This window comes from Amblyomma americanum, chromosome 1, assembly GCF_052857255.1.
Source record: "Amblyomma americanum isolate KBUSLIRL-KWMA chromosome 1, ASM5285725v1, whole genome shotgun sequence".
NCBI lineage: Eukaryota > Metazoa > Arthropoda > Arachnida > Ixodida > Ixodidae > Amblyomma > Amblyomma americanum.
This window is the reverse complement of record NC_135497.1, coordinates 538100176-538121291: the sequence shown is the minus strand read 5'-3', so window position 1 is coordinate 538121291 and position 21116 is coordinate 538100176. Positions and strand designations below refer to the sequence as shown.

The 21116-nt window shown below is 47.8% G+C and overlaps 1 protein-coding gene across 6 annotated transcripts in view; it reads left to right on the top strand.

Moving 5' to 3' along the window:
• The window catches only part of LOC144116288 (rab-like protein 6), a 149716-nt gene that overhangs the window by 40476 nt on the left and 88124 nt on the right, over positions 1 to 21116 (top strand). For all 6 annotated transcript variants that reach the window (XM_077651029.1, XM_077651024.1, XM_077651025.1 and 3 more), the window contains exons 5-8: positions 7540 to 7680; positions 9955 to 10060; positions 14240 to 14343; positions 18782 to 18906. In XM_077651029.1, coding sequence (XP_077507155.1) covers positions 7540 to 7680; positions 9955 to 10060; positions 14240 to 14343; positions 18782 to 18906 — 476 coding nt within the window. The remainder of the gene's footprint in view (positions 1 to 7539; positions 7681 to 9954; positions 10061 to 14239; positions 14344 to 18781; positions 18907 to 21116) is intronic.

Here is a 21116-nt window from a genome sequence, read left to right as displayed (position 1 = left end):
CATTCCTATTTGATCGAACGGAGAGCGGGGTGTAGTAACGGGCTTGAGAAAACCCGCCGGCTTAAGCGGTGGCGTCTTCCGGCGCTGGCATTCACGGCAGCTTTTTACGTACCTTTGGACATCGTCCGAGAGTCCGGGCCAGTAGTACATGTTGCGTATCCTGGCGAGCGTCCGGGAAAAACCCAGATGGCCTGAAGTGGGCTCGTCGTGGCATGCCAATAAAATGTCGGCGCGAAGATCGGCCGGAAGTACCAGAAGGTAAGCTCTTTCTTGGCCTCTCGAGTTCTTCTTGTATAAGATACCTTCGCGCAAACAGAAAGAGCCGAGACGTCGAGCGAAGTGTCGTGGTAGAGGCATGGCGTGACCTTCAAGGTTGTCAATCAGCGGTCGGAGGTCCGTGTCAGCCCGCTGCCGGGCTATTATGTCCGATGCATTAAGTATACCGAGGAAACCGCTGTCGTCGTCGATTTCGGGACCGGAAGAGTCGAGTGGTGCACGCAACAGCGTGTCGGCGTCTTCGTGTTTACGGCCCGACTTATATACGATGGTAATGTCGAATTCTTGGAGCCGTAAACTCCAGCGGGCCAATCGTCCAGACGGGTCTCGCAAATTAGCCAGCCAGCATAGGCAGTGGTGGTCGGTTACGACTTTGAATGCGCGGCCGTAAAGGTAAGGGCGAAATTTCATGGTGGCCCATACGACAGCAAGGCATTCCTTCTCTGACGTAGAGTAATTGCGTTCGGCGCGGGAGAGAGTACGGCTAGCATAGGCTATAACTCTCTCAATGCCCTCTTGGTGTTGGACAAGGACAGCTCCATGACCGATATTGCTGGCGTCGGTGTGGATCTCGGTGTCGGCCTCTTCGTCGAAGTGTGCAAGAACGGGAGATGTCTGAAGGCGTTGGCGGAGCGAAGAGAAAGCCGTCTCTTGGTCTATTGTCCAAACGAAGGAGGTGTTGCTCCTGGTGAGGCGCGTCAACGGCTCTGCAATCTTTGCGAAGTCCGCAATAAACCGTCGGTAATATGCACAGAGACCCAGAAAACGCTGGACAGCTTTCTTGTCAGTCGGAGTAGGAAAATTGGCGACGGCGGCTGTCTTGTCGGGGTCGGGTCGAACTCCGTCGGCGCTCACAACGTGACCGAGGAACCTGAGCTCTGTGTAACCGAAGTGGCACTTCTGGGGCTTCAGCGTAAGGTCAGCGGAATGGAGGGCTCTGAGGACAGTTCGCAGGCGCACGAGATGCTGTTCAAAAGTTTCTGAAAAAACGACAACGTCGTCCAGGTATACAAGACAACTTTGCCACTTGAGGCCGGTGAGGACAGTGTCCATCATCCGTTGAAACGTCGCTGGCGCAGAGCACAAGCCAAAAGGCAGCACTTTGAATTCATAGAGGCCATCTGGTGTGACGAAGGCAGTTTTTTCGCGGTCCCGTTCGTCCACTTCAATTTGCCAATAACCGCTCTTCAGGTCAATGGATGAAAAGTACTTAGCACGCCGTAATCTGTCCAGTGAGTCATCAATGCGGGGCAACGGGTAGACGTCCTTTTTAGTCACATTGTTTAATTTACGGTAGTCCACGCAAAATCGAAGTGTTCCATCCTTCTTTTTAACAAGGACAACAGGCGAAGACCACGGGCTTTGGGAAGGTTGAACTACACCGTCGTCAATCATCTCCTGAACTTGCTTTTGGATTACTTCCCGTTCTTTGGCGGAAACACTATAAGGCTGCTGGCGGATAGGGCGAGCGTCGTCATACGTAATGATCCGGTGTTGCGTTAGGGGCGTTTGACGAACTTTCGACGAAGAAGCGAAACACTGTTTATACTCCAATAGCAAGTGCTCTAAGGCCAGGCGCTTTCCTTCGGGGAGGTTGCAGTTGATGTCGACATTCGGAACAGATTGGTCGTCAGTGGCGCGCGATGATTGGTCGTCAGGGGCCGCTGCCGCGAACGCAAAGCAGATCGGAACATCCACAACAGCTTCAGTGGTAGCGATCGCAGTTCCAGAGAAAAGGTGCCGGTGCTCCGGAGAAAAATTTGTAACAAGGATCGCAGACCGGCCAGCGCGAATTGTTAGTAAGCTTCGAGCGGCGCAGATGCCTTGAGTCAGGAGGAGCGAATGATTAGCCTCGGCGACTGCTTCAGCGTCGTGCAACTCAGCACAGGCGACTTCAATCAAAACACTGCTACGAGGCGGAAGTGTGACGCTGTCGGCGAAAACGCGAAGTGCGGCACTGCGTTGGCAGGAGTTGTCGAGTTCGGCGGCTTGCTCTGTGGAAAACATGACGATTCGGTTGCGCAGGTCGATAATTGCTCCATACTCCCGCAGAAAGTCGATGCCGAGGATTAGGTCCCGAGAACACTCGCCCAGGACGATGCAGCTGACGACGAACGTGGACTTGCTGATCTGAACGCGAGCAGTGCACATACCCTTGGGCGTAACCAGATGACCGCCGGCAGTTCGAAGGTGCGCGCCAGGCCAAGGGGTAATCACTTTTTTCAGAATGGTCGCCAGTTGTCCACTTAAGATCGAATAATCGGCCCCGGTATCAACTAATGCGCTTACTCTGCGACCATCGATAAGAACGGGTATTTCTAAAGAAACGCGGTTTTTTAACTCTGGTGATGGCGTCGGCGGGTTTTTGTCGGATTGTAGCGGCGACGACGGGAGGTCTTCAGCACAGCGCCCCCCAGCGACCTCGCCCCCGAAGGTCGCTGGTTTCAGTTTTCCCGACGAGGACTTGGCGATCGGCCCGGTGCCGCTCGCGAGAAGCCGGGAGGTGTCGGGGAAGAGCGCCTCGGTGAGGGTGAGCGCGACTGCCGCTGCGCTCGGGATGGATTGCGCTGGTCCGCAAGGAATTCTTCAATTTCAGGGGGTCGTTCACCTTGACGGGGTCTCGGTGAGTCGGTGCGGAAGCCTTGGATGCCGATGCGTCGGTAATAACAATTTCGATAAAGATGACCTGGCTCTCCGCAGTGAAAACAGAGCGGTCGTCGGTTAGGTGTACGCCAAACGTCGGCCTTTCGGAGGGGTGCTCGACGATCCTCGAAGTACTGCACCGGTTGCACAGAGGGCCGCGGGGCTTGAGGCGTGGCGTGAATTGGTGGCGGCGAAGCGGGAGCCGGACGCCTTGCAACTTCGGCGTACGTCGGACGGTGGTAGTCCCCAGGCAGAGGTGGTACGTCGACCACAGGAACAGGGCCCCGGAACGCCTGTTGCACCTCCTCTCGTACAAGAGCGGAGATGGAACCGAGCGCAGGCTGCGACGGGCTACAAAATTTGTGAAGCTCCTCACGCACGATTGTGCGAATAAGTTCCCGCAAATCATCAGGATGCTGTCCGATGGTGGCAAACGATGATGTGACTGCAGCAGCATGCACGGGCCGGTCGTAACTGGCGCAACGCTGTTGCAGGACCTTCTCCATCGTTGTGGCTTCCGAAAGAAATGCAGCAACTGTAGATGGTGGGCTGCGCACGAGGCCTGCGAACAGCTGCTCTTTGACGCCTCTCATTAAGTGCCGAAGTTTCTTCTCTTCAGGCATGGCAGGATCAGCTCTCCTGAAGAGCCGCGTCATGTCCTCGACGTACATTTGTGCGCTTTAGTTCGGTAGCTGGACGCGGGACTGGATTGCCCGCTCCGCTCTTTCGCGGCGATCCGCGCTGGTGTAGGCCTCCAGCAGGCGACGGCGAAACTCTCGCCAGGAAGTTAGAACTTCCTCACGGTTCTCAAACCACGTGCGGGCGCCATCCTCTAGGCTAAAGTAGACGTTTCTTAGTTTCGCGGCGTCGTCCCACTGGTTATAAGCAGCCACACGCTCGAAGTGAAGGAACCAGTCCTCCACGTCTTCGAAAAGGTCCCCGTGGAAGGCCTTGGGAACCCGCGGGGTCTGCAAGGTATAGTGGGCAGGTGTAGCACCGGCAGCTTGCGTGAGAATACCGGTGGCTGGTATCATGACTGTCGCGAGTGGTCCAAGCTCCGGTGAAAGTCCCTGCAGCCTCCGGCTGAAGCGGTGTACCGGGGTGTCAATCGGCGCAGGGCTGGCGGCACGGCTCCCTGGAGGGGTTTCTTGCATGGGATACTCGTACCCAGCACCTCCACCAAATTGTCACGGAGTTCTCACGGAGAGACGCTTCAACAGCTGGAGTCAGCAAGAGGAGACGGTAATGGCGGCCGATCCGCGATAGCACGATCGCAACCTCATCGTCTTCGCGGACAGCTTGCGCCACCTGGCAACACTAGGTGGCAATACGTTGGTACCCACTCGTCCAGTTAACAGCTGTTCCTCTTGGGTAATTCAAGCAGCTGTTGCTCATGAAAGGTACTGCTGAATCAATGACTCATAGTGGAACTGTATCCGTCTTCTCCTAGCAAATTATGATTGGCATTTGGCTTTAAGTGGGATATTTGTTTCAATAAATAATGATTCAACGTGAAGGTGATGGAATAACTTCTTTTCAGTTGCCAGCACATGCGCTCCACCCCAGGTGATGTCGTGGTCTGTTGATACGGAGTGTTTAGCAATAGCATTGGACTTAACTTTTTTGGTCCATTGCCCTTCCTGGACGTATCGTAAAGCGCGATAGTGGAAACCTCTCATTCAGTGCTTGTAGGAAACCAATCCACACCTTAACTTCAAATCTGCACACCTGGCCGCACAAAGGAATCAGTTGTCATAACCTTGTTCAAACAAGTAGAATGCATTGGCAGCTCTCCTGAAGACACGGGCGGTTGACTTTGAAACTGTGCAGCAAGAACTCTCGCATAACGACTACCCAGCTGCTCTCGTGGCATATGTAGAAAAGCAGCCCAGCGCACAAATCTCCTGTGTCATTCCCTGTTTCATACACCCCGGAATAAGTGAGGCTTTGGCACGCATTCTGTGCACATTCAGAGTCGAAATTGCCTATGTCTCGACAAGGAAACTGTAGCATGCGCTGGTTGACATAAAAGATATTCTTCTCAAGAAAAATAACCTTGCGTTGTTTACAGCGACCCATGTTCCAGCTGTGATGGCATCTACATTGGCAAGACTGGTGATTTTGAGAGGGGCCTAAAAGAGCATAGTAACGATGTTAAAAAAAAGAAAGGCCGCCGCCGCAGTGGCTCAGTGGTTATGGCGGTCGGCTGCTTATCCGAAAGACGCGGGTTCAATCTTGGTCACGGCGGTCGCATTTTGGTGGAGGTGAAATGCTGGAAGCCCTTGTACTGTGTGATGTCAGTGACTGTTAAAGATCCCTGGGTGGTCAAAATTTTCCGGAACCCTCCACTACAGCATCCCTCATAGCCTGAATTGCTTTGGGACGTGAAACCCCGTATACCATAAACCATAAACCAACCACAACCAAAAAGTGAAGTCCAGTGCTATCACCGAGCACTTTGTATCAACAGGCCACGACATTGACTGGGGTGGGGCACTCGTACTAGTAACTGAAACGAAGTTATTCCATTGCCTTTACTTCAAATCATTCTTCATTCAAACGATTAGTCACACCCTCAATCGCAACACCGCAACTCTAACCCCTGTATACACATTTCCTGCGCCCCCTTTTCAAGTGTATTTAAACTCTATCCACTGCCTATGTCTCTTAGTTGTGAACAGGGCTCCTATACGGGAGCTGAAACAATGTTTGTTTTTTTCCTTTTGGTTGGCGTCCATTTTTTTTTTTTAAAGGAGTGTAGACACCTAATTTTGGTGCCTTGTGTCCTTCTCTACAATGATGCAGAAGACACTACTATGCATCAGTCACCATGTGGAATTCGCCTACGACCGCTGAATAATTTATAATCGAATTTTTCTGTCATGCTGTTTTGGGTTTGGTTTCAACAGCCTAACCAAAGTTGCTTAACAAGATTGAGAATTCATCTTGCTTATTCTATTAATCCAGCATTTACATGAAAACATTTCAGCACTGGTGGGCTTTCAAATTCAGAGAAAACACTGTTGAGGATTTCATGTGGGAGGGGATAGTATGCATTCGGTGCCATCATACTTGTGTCGCTTTGTGCAGCAGTGACGAATGCTATTCATTTACAATGTGAGGTGCACAAGCTCACGCTCGTTTGAAATGATTTGAACCAGGGCACCTTCCTTTTTGGCTAACCAGCACCTTGCTGAAATTGTCTTTGCTAGTCCAATATTTTGTATGGAAAAGTAGCGATCTCGTCCTTCGGGTAAGGTTTTCATACAAGTCGACACTTTGGTCTTCCCCTTGGAGGGATTTTCTGTTCTGAAGCCTTTGGTCTCTCTGCGCTTGTTATTGCACAAGCGTGGCCTTGTTCGCTTTGGCTGGAAGCCGGTGGCTTGCCTCAATGTCACCAATCTCTACTGCAGGTGTTTATTTCCAAGTTGTTTCTCCTTTTTTGGAATTCTAGCTTGTCCATATCGGTGTTAAGTTGACCTGTTCCATCCTATTGCATAGTTGGGCGATTTCTTTGTCTTGGTTATCAAGATGTTTCATATTTCATCAAAATGATCTGACATTGTCTGGATAGACTGCTCAATACCACCAACCTTTTCTTTTGAGTGGCATTAAACTATCTGGTTTTTGATTCATTTGGAGAAAAGCACCGAGTGGTTTACCCGATAACCCAGGAATTCTTTGCATTTGATTTAGGCTGTCAATTGATGCCCGTGCCCGTCATCAGCACTTGAATGTCAACAGGTTTGGCGGCAGCAGCAGGGGCGCTGATACCAATCTGAAGCGTGAAAGCCGTGTAGAGAGTAGGGGACTGTGTCTGGTTATCATAATGGCAAGCGATCGTTTGAATAGCCCTTTCTCAAACTATAATTCCATACTGCAAAGTCATGCACCTCTGGCATGTGTGCAACGGCAGGCACAATGGTGAATGAACAGCCCCATCTCTCAGAACATTCTGACAGCCTAGTTGTAGTTTTGCGCTGCTGAGCTGCGTGCCGTTTCGGGTGCTGATTGGTGCATCACTGGTCTTTCATGTCCGTTTTTTTTCTTTCTCGCCGCTGATCGTTTGTGCCTGCGTGGCTCATCCATTCTTTCAGTGCGGCGAAACTGCACACTCGTTACGCGCCATTCACTGTTGGTGCTGTGAAGCCCCTTCGCACTGAACGCCGCCATTTTTGATGGGACGTGACACAGTAGCAGTGCCGGAAAGACCCTTACCACTTCGGAGGTGTTCTTCTTTGATGCTCTCGACAATGTGCAAGCAATAAAGCTTTGATGGAAATGCGAAAAATAAGTCACCGTCATGCTGCTGTCATCTCAGAAGCAAGCAGCCAGTCAGTTTTTTTTGGGGTCCTTCGATAATTCCAACTTTTGGATAATTAGAACTTTTTCCAATGTCTTGAAGATGGAATTAATAAACTTTTACTGCAGTAATAATAACAATCGCAGTAGTAAGGTTTTGCATTTGTCAGTGATGTATACTGGGGCTGAGAGTTGTATCACAACATAGGCAATTTAGTGTTGTGTGTGTGCATGAGAATTTGCTTTGCTTTAGCATTGTAGAGTCCGTTCCTGTCCCATTTGCTGTTTCACAAGGAGCTGATGTCTGCTTGCACCCAGGACATTTGACTATGTGCAGCGGGAGCTGCCAAAGGTTCCGGCCAACATTCCAGTTCTAGTTCTTGCCAACCACCTGGACATGAAGCACCACCGAAACATCACTGAGGACCAAGTGCGCTTCTATGTCGAATCAGTAGAGCGGTGGGTGTTTGCTTTTCTTATTTTTCCCCTCGGTTTATTCACACCGATGCTTTGGTCCCATCCAACATCCTTCCCCTCAATTGCATGGCTTGAGGTGAACTTGGTCAAGACCAATTGATTAGGACAAACAATGTGAAAGCATTTATTTGTCCATGAATTAAGTTAAGCACACTTATTTTGTAAGCTCTCAAGGCAAGCAAAAAAGCTTTACTGGCATGTGTGGGGTAGCGGTCTTGTGGAGAGGTGTTCTTGCGGAGATCTGACGTGGCCTGTTTTCTAGAGGGTGAAAAGGCGTGGGGCTTGTGGAGTTGGTAACAGTTGTGCTGTGGAAGACAGTGTGTGTCAAAAAAAAAAAAAGCATTCCTGGTTTCAGAGTCTGCATTGCATGGCTTTGGAGCTAGAGGGAGAGAAAAAAAAATAGCTGCAGAATAAGTGGAAAAATTGACAGACAGTCATGATAGTAATGCGAAATTAGAGCGCACCTCCTCTTGACATGCCACCTACCGCTGCTGGCAGGTAGCATGTTACGCTGCTAGCCACCTTCCAGTTGCCCATTCCAGCGCTCTTGCAGTGGCAGGTGGCGTTTCGCTTTGCTACTGCCTGCTACGGTTGTCAGGTGGCGTGTTACACTGACAATGCCGATGCCAATGACTGCAACACAGAATCCACAGATGGGTGCCCAAGAGCTGCGCTGTAAAAAAAAGATGTGAACCTGAGCTTATTTCATGCTCTCTTGGTTCAGCTCACTTGATTCATTGCTCTTGTGTAAGGTATAAAGCCAGATACATATTCAGCTTGAAGGGTTATTGCATGATATATAAGAATTGCAGCTTTTAACTCTACAGCCTTATCTAGTAGGGCTAGTCAAGCAGTGTTGTGCGAGGAAATAGCGGGTATAAAATGGAATGTCATAGCTTAGTGAGATAAGGCGGATGGATGAGGCGTATACAATGCTAAAGGGCGGGCATGTACTATGCTACCATGGATTAGCGGACAGACGAGAACTTGGTGTGTGGGATTCATCACCAATTAGGATATAGATGGCAACATAGAGGAATTATATAGTGTTCACAAGAGAGTGGCAGCTATTGTAATAAGGCTTAATAAGAGGTACAAATTGAAGTTGGTACAGGCCTATGTGCCTACATCCAGCCATGATGACCCGATTGTCAAAGCTTCTATAAGAATGTGGAACCAGCTTTGAGCAGGGTAAAAACACAGTACACCACTGATGGGCAACTTCAGTGCCAAGCAGACTGGAGACAAGGCAGTAGGTGACTGTGGCGTAGGAGGGAGTTATTGGTACACTTCGCAGTGAGAAATAATTTACGCATTATGAGTACCTTCTTTCGCACGTGAGAGAACAGGAAGTGGGCGTTAAAGAGCCCCAATGTTAAGAATAAAAATGAAATATATATTATATTGTGTGCTCACTCTAGCATCGTGCAGGATGCGGAAGTTCTCGGAAAGGTGCGTTGTAGCGACCACAGAAGGGTAAGGTCTCAAATTAGCCTATACTTGAAGAGGGAACAGAAGAAACTAAAGTGGAAGCCCATCAACGAGTTAGTGTTGAGAGGGAAAGTAGAGGAATTCAGGAGCTCGCTGCAGAACAAATATTTGGCTCTAACTGAGGATGACGACCTTAAGGTTTTTTTAATGATCGATTATCTCACAGCTATCATTACGGAGTGCGCAGTAAAAGTAGGGTGCAGGATACCGGCAAGCTATCTTGGGAGATGAGAGATCTGATCAAGAAACTCCAAAGCGCTCCACTTGCTGGGCCTATCCTGCTTTGCATTGAAGTAGTCGCTGTGGACAGTGCTTTGAAACTTGCCATAAGAGGTCTAATTCCGTTAAAATAGAACAGTCTCTGCTGCCTTTTTCTTACGACAGTGATGAGTGCGAGGAGCTCTCAAGCACCCCCGATGTTAACCTCGTCACGTGATTTGACATTGTCCAAGGCTGAACCATCTCCATGTGCGAACAGTGATCACGGGAGCGTCATTTGATATGCCGAATGTTCATGTGAATGGGCATAGTGCTGTGCTTTTGCATGAAATTTTCAAGGGAATGTTCTCACTGTTGGATATATTCGGTATCAACTGTATTCAGACGTACCTTGCGTGCTCACATATCCATTTTTGGGGGCACCTATGAAGTCATGGTCTCTTCGAGTTTGTTTTAAAGAGAGACTGTTGTAATTCTGTACATCGTTATCATCACGTTTCAGTCATCTGTCTGCGGTTTTTTAACAAAAATCTCTTTCATGCGTAGGCCTGCAGGCAGTGCCCAGATTCGCTATGCGGAGTCTTCGCTGCGCAATGGCTTTGGCCTCAAGTTCCTGTACAAGTGGTTCAACCTGCCTTTCCTCCAGCTGCAGGTGTGCAGCACCGTTCTCTTGTACTGTTGCATGTGTTTGTGTCTAATCACAACTGTCTTGTTTATGCAGTACAAAAGCATAGTGTGCGAGGTTTCCATGATGACCACATCCGCCGTGTAAAGTAGTTGCCTTTTCATTAGTGTTCACATATTCTCCTGTGTAGCTCACCATGAACCAACCCTGCAGCCCTGTACTGGTAGGCCGGTGTTTATTACTGAGAAAAAGATGTTGAGTGAAAATGCCAGAAAACAGTGATTATCAGTGAAAAAGTACACAGAACTGGTGATAGAAGCAGCCATTTTCTGGCTCACTGCTACACACGCTTTGCGCAGTTGACTAGTAATAGGGATGTAGACCTTGTTGGCTGTATTTTCTTGGCATACCTGTGTTGTCAACACCCAAATTCAAAAATTGGAAAACATTAGTTCTTAAGATGTTAAAAGACACTCTAGAGAATATGAGATAGTCATAAACATGCATGCTCTTCACCGAGATGGCTAATCCTTTTGCTCATGGGTTGAGTCAAATCCGAGCTTCATTCACTGTAATAAATAAAAAAGTGATGTTTCCGCGAAATCAAATAGTATAATTTATTACAGTAAAAGCTTGTTAATTCGAACCTTATTAGTTAGAAAATCTGGATAATTTGAACTGCCAACGTGATCCCGGCCAATGCCTATGTAAGCCTTTGGCGTTGCGCGCTCACTAATTCGGACGCTGCGGGTCTTGCATCATGCTCCCGATGGGAGGCCATATCCTTGTATGACTGGTGCGGCAAGTGATTGTCCAAATACCACTACTCAAACCTGAATTCCATGCTGCGTAGTTGCTCGCACACCTCTGATGTACGTGCAACGGCAGGCGTTAGAATGAACAGACGGCCCCGTCGCTAAGAACAGTCACACCGCATAGTCACATCACATCAGTTTTGCTTTTCTGAGCTTTGTGCCTGCCCCCACAAGCCAACCAACCAAGAAACACCATGTGCCATTCAGGCGCTGATTGGTGCATCTCACTAGTCTTTTTTACTTCCCCCCCCCTTTTTTGGCTCCACAGGGTATTTCCACCTGCAAATCCTTCCGATTTCCCAGTGCACCAGAACTCTGCTCGTCACATGCCATTCGCAGTGTGTGCAGTGAAGCTTCCTCACACGTGACGCTGCCGCTTTTGATGTGTGCGCTACAGTAGTGGTGGCACTCCACCGCTAATTGTCAAGCCATTCTCATCTGAAAAGCAAACAACCATTGCCCAGGCTTTCACCAAATACAGTAGCCGACCAATTTTTCGGACTCGAAGGGATCTGAAAAATGGTCCAAAAAATCTGTGAAGTACAAAAAAATCACTTGTCACTGATTTTACTTGCGGAAAATTTCTCTCGGCGACGATTTGCGCCTGTATTTGTGCCAAGGTTGTGCTTTCATTGTACACGCTAGACAGCATTTAGTTGGAATACTTCCCACGCTTGTTTGACGGACCCGGCGGGGCCATGCTGTCCACAATCCGAGTGTGCACCACACCACTCGTTAAACACACGCAAAGATAAGGCACTTTTCTTTCAAAGCGGCGGAACCGCCGGACGCAATCACCAAACGGCGAACAGATGTAACTTTGTGAGGACTGAGCGTCACTCGGTCAACGCGGTCAGAGAAACCCAAGTGACGAAACGGCGAATGGCGAACGTATGAGACCCGCCATGGTGGCTCAGTGGTTAGGGCGCTCGGCTACTGATCCAGAGTTCCCGGGTTCGAACCCGACCGCGGCGGCTGCATTTTTATGGAGGCAATACGCTAAGGCACCCCTGTGCTGAGCATTGTCAGTGCACATTAAAGATTCCCAGGTGGTCGAAATTATTCCGGGGCCCTTTATTATGGCACCTCTTTCTTCCTTTCTTCTCTCAGTCCCTCCTTTATCCCTTCCCGCCGAGATGTGGGATAGCTTCTGCACAATTTCCTTCCCCCAACAACCAATTTTCAACGTATGGGACAAGCGATAACTGCCCGCGACAATGTCGGCGACAAAAGCAAGTTGACGGCGATGACAATCCGGCTGCCACCTCGAAGTGTCAGAGATCGCAGGGACCTCTACCGGCAACAATGAGGTACCGAAAGTATGTCAAGCCAATCCAACTGCAGCGTAAATCCACCTCAATCCAAGATGGCGCCTTTTGCGCTGGCGAAAAGCCGATAAGATGGCCGATTTTGGCCCACAGGCGACTGAAATTAGTTCGTAAATTTTAACTTTTGGACTTTTGAACTCCAAAATATTCGTCGCGAATATGCATGTGCTTCTATGGGGTGACTGTCGGTGCCTCATCGAGATCCGAAATATCCTACAAGTCCGAATTATTGTAGTCCGAATTACCCGTCGGCTACAGTAGATTTACCGTGATGCAAGCAGTTCTTGTTAGTTTTTTCGGGGTCATTCGACAGTTCGATTTTTCGGATAATTTTAACATTTTTTTGGTTCCCTAGAAGTTTGAATTAACGAGTTTTTACTGTACTACTGACAAAACTATCACTGTCTGCACTTATAGGCATTTGGAAATGCCCACTGCGTTCATTGAAGGAGGAAAAGATGCTTTTGTGACGATATTCTCGACATGGGTTTAAAATATCTGCAGTACTGTCCTGAGTGGCTCCTAAGTGCTTTGGAAAGGAAAGGAGAGGAAAGTGTTCCTCAGAAATATGCCCCGAAACCGGTGCTTTTTGGTTAAAACCATAAAGTACATGGCCTGTCTACTGGGTATGCATTGTACTAGTAACAAGCGTTTAATAATGGTTTAATGTAAAAAAAAAATTCTCTCTGCACTAAAGCTTCAGGCCATGCTTGCTATGGTGTTAAGAAGCCACGTAGTCAATTAATGCCTTTGCGTAGTCAGTACTCTAGATCATTGTTGCAGCAAGCAGACCTCTTCAAAGTTTTTTGACAAAAGCCTGCACAGGCCGGCAGCTTTATTGTCCTCAGTTATTCAGTGCATTTGTGCAAGTAGCTCGTGAAACAGAGCTCCTGTGTGAGTTGCCATGTGTGATGTTGTAAGGCCAGTGAAGTCTTGAGTTCTGGTGAGAGTGGTGTTCAGCATTCCTTTAAAGAAACAGGACACAGAATTTTAAGGACCGAATTTTTTTTCAGCCCGAAGGAAAGCTTGCTGTCTAAGGTGCTGTATTGTGCAATGGTTTTACTGTAAATGCTGTAGGAAATTTTTACTGAGAATTTTAATAGTGCATGCGCCCGTTTTTATATATTCTGATACTGGAAACCATTATCAGGGAGCGCGCTGGCGATTGCACACAAACTAATATAAATCTAAATAAAAACTAATATAAATCTTGCCGCCAGACAGTAATAAGATACATTTAGTATATGGAGTAGCGTCCATTTCAGTTTCCACATTCAAAGTTGTTATTCCACAGTAATTTATGCCGCGTCGACTAATGTTTTAGTAGACTGTGGTTGCCAATCCATCCAAGAAAGTCAAAATCTTGTGGTGCCATCTAGTTACAAAAGCTAAAAGCACATGGTTGACGATGCGAAGGGAGCATTGTTTTTCATCGAATGGAAAAACCTTGTTGTGCCATCTAGTTACAAAAGCTAAAAGCACATGGTTGACGATGAGAAGGGAGCATTGTTTTTCATCGAATGGCGCACTGGAAAGTGCATAAACTGCAGTAGAACTTTGTGAACACTCCTGAAACCAAAAAACACCATGCACTTAAAACAAATAAGCGGTATTTTACAGAGATGTCTTGTGGTGGACTACTTTGGTAATGGCGGGTTTCGCCGCAAGAGGGCTTTTTATGCAATTTTTAATGCCAAATTAAAATTATTAATCCTCATTTCCTTGATGTGGCAGGGCTCAATTCTTACAGTTTGAGGCATGACCTTCTCATTTCCGCCATAATATTGTGGCACGTTCTGGTCAGTGTTCGGTCACTTTAATTGAAGACGACATTCACGTAGTGTGTCCCCTCGAGAACAGCCATTGCACTTGCTAATTGCAGTGTAAACAGACCCTTGATGCTTCCAGGAACGTTGAGTGGAATTTTTGCGAAGGTTCATCTTTAATGTGCCAACTCAAAGGGGCTTGTTTTACGCGCATGCATAGAGGCCATTTTGTGCTTGTCACCAGCTGTGGCTTCATTGTAGGCACAGTCTGGAATTAATACAGGAGTTCTCTTGCAGCGGGAGAGCCTGCTGCTGCAACTGGAGCGGAACAGCCAGGAGACGAATGCGACTTACGATGAACTGGACATGCTGCAGGAATCTGAGGAGCAGAACTACGAGCTGTGAGCACCCATCTCTTGGTTGTGAGCACAGACTGCCCCAGGTGGCAGGGCAAAAATATGGAAGCAGCGCTCGGGCCTGGTACTATGACATCGTGGGTCATTGTTTGCTGGCCACTAGCGACTGGAATCGGTAAATTCATATGGGCTCCTAAAGTGGCGACGTGCTGAGTACGACCTGCTCGAGAAGCGACTGTCCAAATATGTGCCTTTGGGTCTGATCTGGTTACTATATTGTTTCCTGTGCCCCTCTGATGTGTGTGCGTGTGGCAGGCATATTGCAGATCAGCAGGCCCCAAGCGAGAGCCCGCCATGCAACCTGTGGTGACTGTGGCTGGTATATCAGGCAGCCAGCTGAGCCTATGGCTGCACCCTGTTTAGAATTTTTCGAAGCCATCACTTCCGTCTGCTCCTCCAGTCCACCGAAACTCATCATGAGCTGTTCGCTGTGTTGTGCAGTTTTGTGTTTTGTGCACTTTCGATGCCACATGTGAAGCACCAACGCTACCATGTCGCATGCTGAAAAAAGCCACAGAGGCATTTACCATTGAGAAGCTCTTCTGCATCCAACACTGCCTATAGCGTGCACCATTTGACAGAACTGCGGGAAATTGCAATTATTTCACAGTTTTTCTTTTCAACGTTGTCCAGGTTTTTACCAAACAAATTTTAGCTTTGTTTGAGCAGTTCTTGGCAGTTTATTGGTGGCCATTTTACAATCTGATATTTGGATAATTTGGTCATACTTTCCGCACCCTTTAAGCCCAAATTAACAAACCTTTACTGTAGTAAAAAATAGCAAGATTTTGGTTCATGGAGGTCAAATGATAGCAGTGCTTGTACTGTAAGGGCAGTGATCACACATTGCAAAGAAGAAACAGCCATACCATTACAGTAGAATCTCAGTGATACGAATCTTAAGGGGAGGCGAAAATATTCGTATCACCCGAAATTTCGTATCACCAAAAAACAAGCGAAATCCATCCCGGAACCATGAGACACGCACAAAAAAACATTTACGTAGAAAGAAGTCACGTATGTCCTTCTGAGTCTTCTTCTCCGCAAGGTCGGCCAGCAGGGAATTTTCAGAGCTGAAGAACTGGGCTGTAGTGTTCACATGCACAGTCTCGGATGTCACAGCACGCCGCAGAATACTGAGAGCGTGCATAGTTTCGGCTGCTGACGGTGGTTGGTCATCACTATTTTGGCACTCGTCTTCTTCATCACTGGTCGAAATTACAGGCTGTGACGACACATCCTCCACGATGTCTTCCACTGTGCGCAGACCACAGGTGACGAGATCGTCGTCCGCGGTGATAAACTCGTCGGCACTGCAGTCAACGCCAAGCTGGTTCCAGACATCAACAGGAATTGGATCTGGCACTTGCGAAGTGGTGGCCGCTGTGGATTTAAAAACCCCACACTTTGAGAAACAATTCGCGATGGTTGCAGGGGAGACGGTCTCCCAGGCCACTGCAATAAAATGCATAGTGTCCAAAAGACTAATCTGCATATTTGCGTCCTTATGGTCAATCTTCACAAGGAGGCGGCGCACCAACAAACCTTTGAAGTGGTGCTTTACGTTTCTGATAATGCCAGCATCCAGTGGCTGCAAATGACTGGTAGCATTCGGAAGCAGGAATACTACTTTGACGCTCTGCAGCGTCATGTGCTTTGGATGCTCCGCACACTGGTCCAGCAGCAAAACAATCTTTCTGTTCTTGCATGACATCCTACGGTCCAAGTATGTGACGAACTCCACGAACAGAGCCGATGCCATCCACGCCTTTTTATTGGCTCTGTATGTGCAAGGCAAACGACTGGCTGCCTTGAACCATCGGGGCTTTTCGTATTTTCCAATGACGGTCAGTTTCATTTTTACTGACCCGTCAGCGTTGCAGCAAAACAAAACTGTCACACGTTGCTTACTTTTTTGTCCTCCCTGGCAGGCTTCACCCTTGAAGCAGAGACTCTTTTTGTTTTGGGCTGAAAATTGTAAAGCAGCCCGGCCTCGTCAATCTTAAAAACATTGCGAGCGTCATATCCCGCGATGAAAGACTGCAGTGTGGTTGCCATCTAATCTTCAACGACGGAGGCGTCAACCTTTTTCCCTTCGCCGCAGACGGTTTTGTAGGAGAGGTCATGCCGTGCCTTGAATCGGTGAATCCAACCACCAGACGCCTGAAAATTTTTAATTCCAAGCGTGAGTGCGATGTCCGCAGCCTTCTCACGCAGAACTTTTTCGTCAACATTGACGCCGGCCGCGGTGACCTCTTTAAACCATGTTAGAACTTCTTCTAACTTTGCATGGTGAGCAGTCTTCGCTTCTTTGGAGTTTACGCCAAAGTGCTGTACATTCTGCATAATTTGGTCGCGCTGACCGACGATCGTAGACAGCATGCCATGTCAATGCGCCTTTTCTTGGGCTCTTTGTCCACCTTCTTTAAGATATCCAGCTTGTCCTGCAAGGACAGTGCCTTCTGCTTTCGAGACATCATACCGATGGCAGTACCTTTCGGGCTGACGTGATCAATGCTCGTAAAACAACACACGCAAACAACACGCTGCACTTCCGTAGTCGTCGTGCACGAGGGAACAAAGAAGCGGGAGCTGCTGCTGGTGTGACGATCTGCGCGCTGGCTGTAGCGGAAAGACCGGCAGAACAGGCGCGCATGGCCGCTAGAAATGTGAAGAGGACAAATCGCGCCCGAACGGTTAGGTTGGCTGGTTCGCAGGGCAAACGGACCAATAAGCAGCTGCGCTAGCCTCGGGCAGCAACAAAGTAAAAAGAAAAATGCGAAGAGGCCGCGCCCAAAAAATAGAGAGAGAGAGAAAGCTTCGCTTGCCTCGTCAGCCTCCCCGTTGCCACGGAATCCCAAACCGGCACTGGCGCACGCTGCGCCTGTGGCGGCTCGACGGTCGCGGTACCAAAGTTCATATCACCCGGTGCGACGCGGAAAAGTGTTCGGAAAATCCGAATTTTGCCCCTTTGTACAGAATGCATTTTGGCGGGGGAATTTTACGAATTCGTATCACACCGAAATTCGTATCAGCCGGGTTCGTATCACTGAGATTCTACTGCATTCAGCTTGTGTCTACCAAAATCTTCCAGTTTTTTTTTCATTCTTATTTGTATTATCCTGTATTCATTTAATTCTTCTAAGGTTGGAACAGTTAACCTTTTTGCTGCTTCAAGCACCACAAGATGGCCTTCTCATTTTCTCATTCTGCAAAAGGTAGACAAAAATAAAAAGGCAGTTCGCACAGATAATGAAGTATCAGCTTGGGTCAAATATGATGAAGTGCCAGATTGAGTTTAAGTATGAAAGGTGCACGTGGAGTGTTTAGAAACAATGCACCTTACACTCCATTCATGTCCTTCGTCAATTACTCTCATCAGTATTGCGAGGAGAAAGGTGTGTCGTTCCTTTTGGCACTCGCCTTTCAGCTGGCAGTGGTTATTAAATAATAAAGGCTCAGATAACAGTCATGATGACAACATGGCTAGCTTTCTCTCTGTATGCTGCATTGCTCATAAGTGGGGCGAGCTGCTTTGATGGCTTCTTCCGGATGGACGGCATGGCACGCTTTATGTACAGCTGCGGCTTGACACATTCGCCCACTTCTCACATTTGGAGGCTTCGGGACCGCTAAGTTTGTACCACCATTAATTCAAATCATGCTTTGAACACTCCAACGAATGTCAGCTTTGAAGGCTGTCGGTGTCAGCGTAGCCCCAGTTTCAGGATGGTGTTTGCCTAGAGTGGGAGCCAGAAGCATTTCATGTTGAAAAGAAATAGCGTTATTTTTTTCACTTGCCACTCTATTCCAATTCTGATTCTATTGTTATTTGTAATTGCTTCTTGTATTGATTTTTGCTGAGTCATTCTCAGTCCGGCCTCGCTGTCCTTTCGCCTACAGGTGGAGAGGGGGACTCCCCTCTCCACCCTCCACGGTTGACAGGCGGAGGCTTCCCACAGAGGCCTTTTATGGCCGCCCTGATGCTATCGCGTTAAAAAGTGCTGCTCAGTGCAGGTTAGCATCGGTGTAGCGCCATTTCACGAGTTATGACACAGCAAACATTAATCACGGAGGCCATTTTAGTGTGACTTGCTGTGCAGAGTTTGAAATATTGAGATTGAATGCTAGGTGTTTTAATTTCACTACTGTTTCCAGCTGTGAATAATGTTTGCATCATACATTGACTGTTTTAGTAATTTCATTTAAGTTTGATGCTTGAGTACTGTACATCTATAGTGAGAACTAATGAGAGTAGTGGGATGGTGGTACCTGGCTCCATTAGGAAGGCAGTAAAAGTACTTCTTTCACAATTACATTACACTAATCGTGCACCCTCATCCCTGTTTAGCTGCAAGTCTGAGCACACTTCTGCGCTTTTCTACCCATGGTTGGTTGCAATATTGGCCATTGCTTCTCACAGTTTTGTGGAGACCCTCAACAACCGGCGGAGACAGATGGCTGAGCAGCTCTCATCTGCCTCCAAGTTTGCAGACGCAGCAGCTGGCATGCCCAACGGAATGCCTTCCAGTGCCACAACAGCCAACTGTAAGTAGGATGTGCATGTTAATCTCTTTCGGCTGATTGGTTAGTGGGATGAGCCATTGCATCTTCTGCTCTTTTGCTGGTTGTAGGCGGCAGTTCTCAACAACCTCGCCACGTGAGCAAAAGGACTGGCATTGGTTGTTTTAAACGGGTTTGCAATTTAAAGGAAAGGGTTGTCCCACAGAGTGGCTTCATGTCTCGCGATCATCATGGTTAGGCATGCATACATCTACTGAAATGGTTGTACTGTTGTCATTTTTGAAACATCGTAGAAACACTATAGCGAAATTAAAAGCGGCATTAAAAGGGGCATAGCAGTAGGAATTATTCTTGCTCCTTGCATTGTCACGGTTGGCTGAACACATGACGTCACGAGCGCACTTCGGGTAGCTGGGACATTTGTTAGGGTCAGCGGTGAAATAAGAAAAATAAGCGCGTTCGGCCTGCACCACAGTCTCGGCCACCGCTTTGAGTTGGGCCGTTGCTGGTGTTCAGTGTTGGGTTTCTGCACAGAGGTGTAATTTGGGGATGGCAAAAATGGAAAAAAGTGTTTTCGGTCGCATTAATACAAGTGAGGAAAGCTTGCCGAAAGCGTTTATTTGGGCTGTATTTCGCCCTTGACTCAGTGACTCAATGATCACTCGCTTGCGCGTCCAGCGCCACCGTGCGCCATGTGGGGCACACATCTCAATGCGGTTGGCCATGGCTCACTCCCCATCTCGCACTGACATGCTTGATCAGTGAATTTCACGCCATTAAGAAAAGAACAGCTCACACCCGCCCCGGCACTCTTGGTGGCTGTGCAGGACTGCGGCGGCATGGGCGCGCACATCTAGCATGCCTGCTTGCATCTTGCACCGCGTACATGCGTAGACCTACGCCCAGGAAGTGTCCTCAGAGTTGGGAACACTCTAGTCGGATGCAACTCAGTCTGCTGTGGAGCTCCGCCCACATGCAGGAACACCGCACAGAATTCCTCCACAAAAAAAAAGTAGTCCATTGTTAAAAACTTTTTGCTACCTAAACAAGCTAATCACAAGAAAAAAATTATAAGGTCTGGAATTTTAATACCTGGCTTGTTTAATATAGTCAGTGATCAGAAAACTGATTTCTTTTATTGTTGTGATTGGCCAGTGGAGTAATATAGGATGCCGCGGACCATGGCTCTGTGTTACCGATTGCCATGTTTTTTTTTAATTGTATCCTAATGTGAAGTTAAATACTAAGTCAGGCTAGACTGATAGGCTAGTGTCACATGATAGCAGATGCGTCATTTTTACTGGGAACGAAGCTTTTATAAGCCAGAAAACTGCATAAAAGTGAAGTACACATGGAGCTGCCAGGCATAGATTCGTACCGCTGTGACTGGTGACATAGAGTCTTGTGCTCTTTCAAGGAACACTATTCTGTCGTCACGGGCAATTACCGTCGAAATGCAAGGAAGGCAGCGTGGCGAGTGTAGCCAAAAATGTGAAGCGTGTCATATTAAAACTGCAATGAGCAGACAATTGAGAAAATTAAAAGCTAGGCACTAATACGAGTGGTGAATCTCGCCTCGCATTCTTTGCACTCGGGCTGCATGTGTCCATTCTACGCTGCAAGTCGAGAACCGCAACTTCCCACTGGCATTCACGATCTGTTGTGCTTGTTAGGCAGCAGGTGAAGCGGTATCTTTTCCATTTCATCTGTCTAAACGGCTACTTTGTGCAGGCTGTGGGTGTTCTGAAATTGTTAAGGGTCTGTCTCCAACATGTGAAGCGCATGCAAGCGCATGTTTTCTGCATAGTGGAAACGCAGATATACTGATATATGCTGAAAAATATTTGAGAATTACTGTATGCATGCACCATCACCTCATTTAGAAAAAAAGTTTTCATCGCGGGTTGTATATGTGAGGCACCGGCTTGTAAGGCTGGCTTTTAGTGCTTTTCATTTGATTCCTGCTTGGTATTCATTATACATACTTGCACAATAAAAAGTGTTCTACCAGCTGATGTGGATTCAAAATCATCACTGTGATTGTGAATGTTTTCGCACTGTATAAGCGAAGGCAGGCCGCAGTCTTGCTCGGCCGCGGGTGTGCTTCGTAGGAGACTGGTAGTGTATGCGACGAAATATTTGTAATACATGAGAAAAAAAAATCTTTATTGGTACCGTATTGCACAACTGTAAGTCTACCTATTTTTTTAAATTTGAAAATTCGAAGTGGGTGG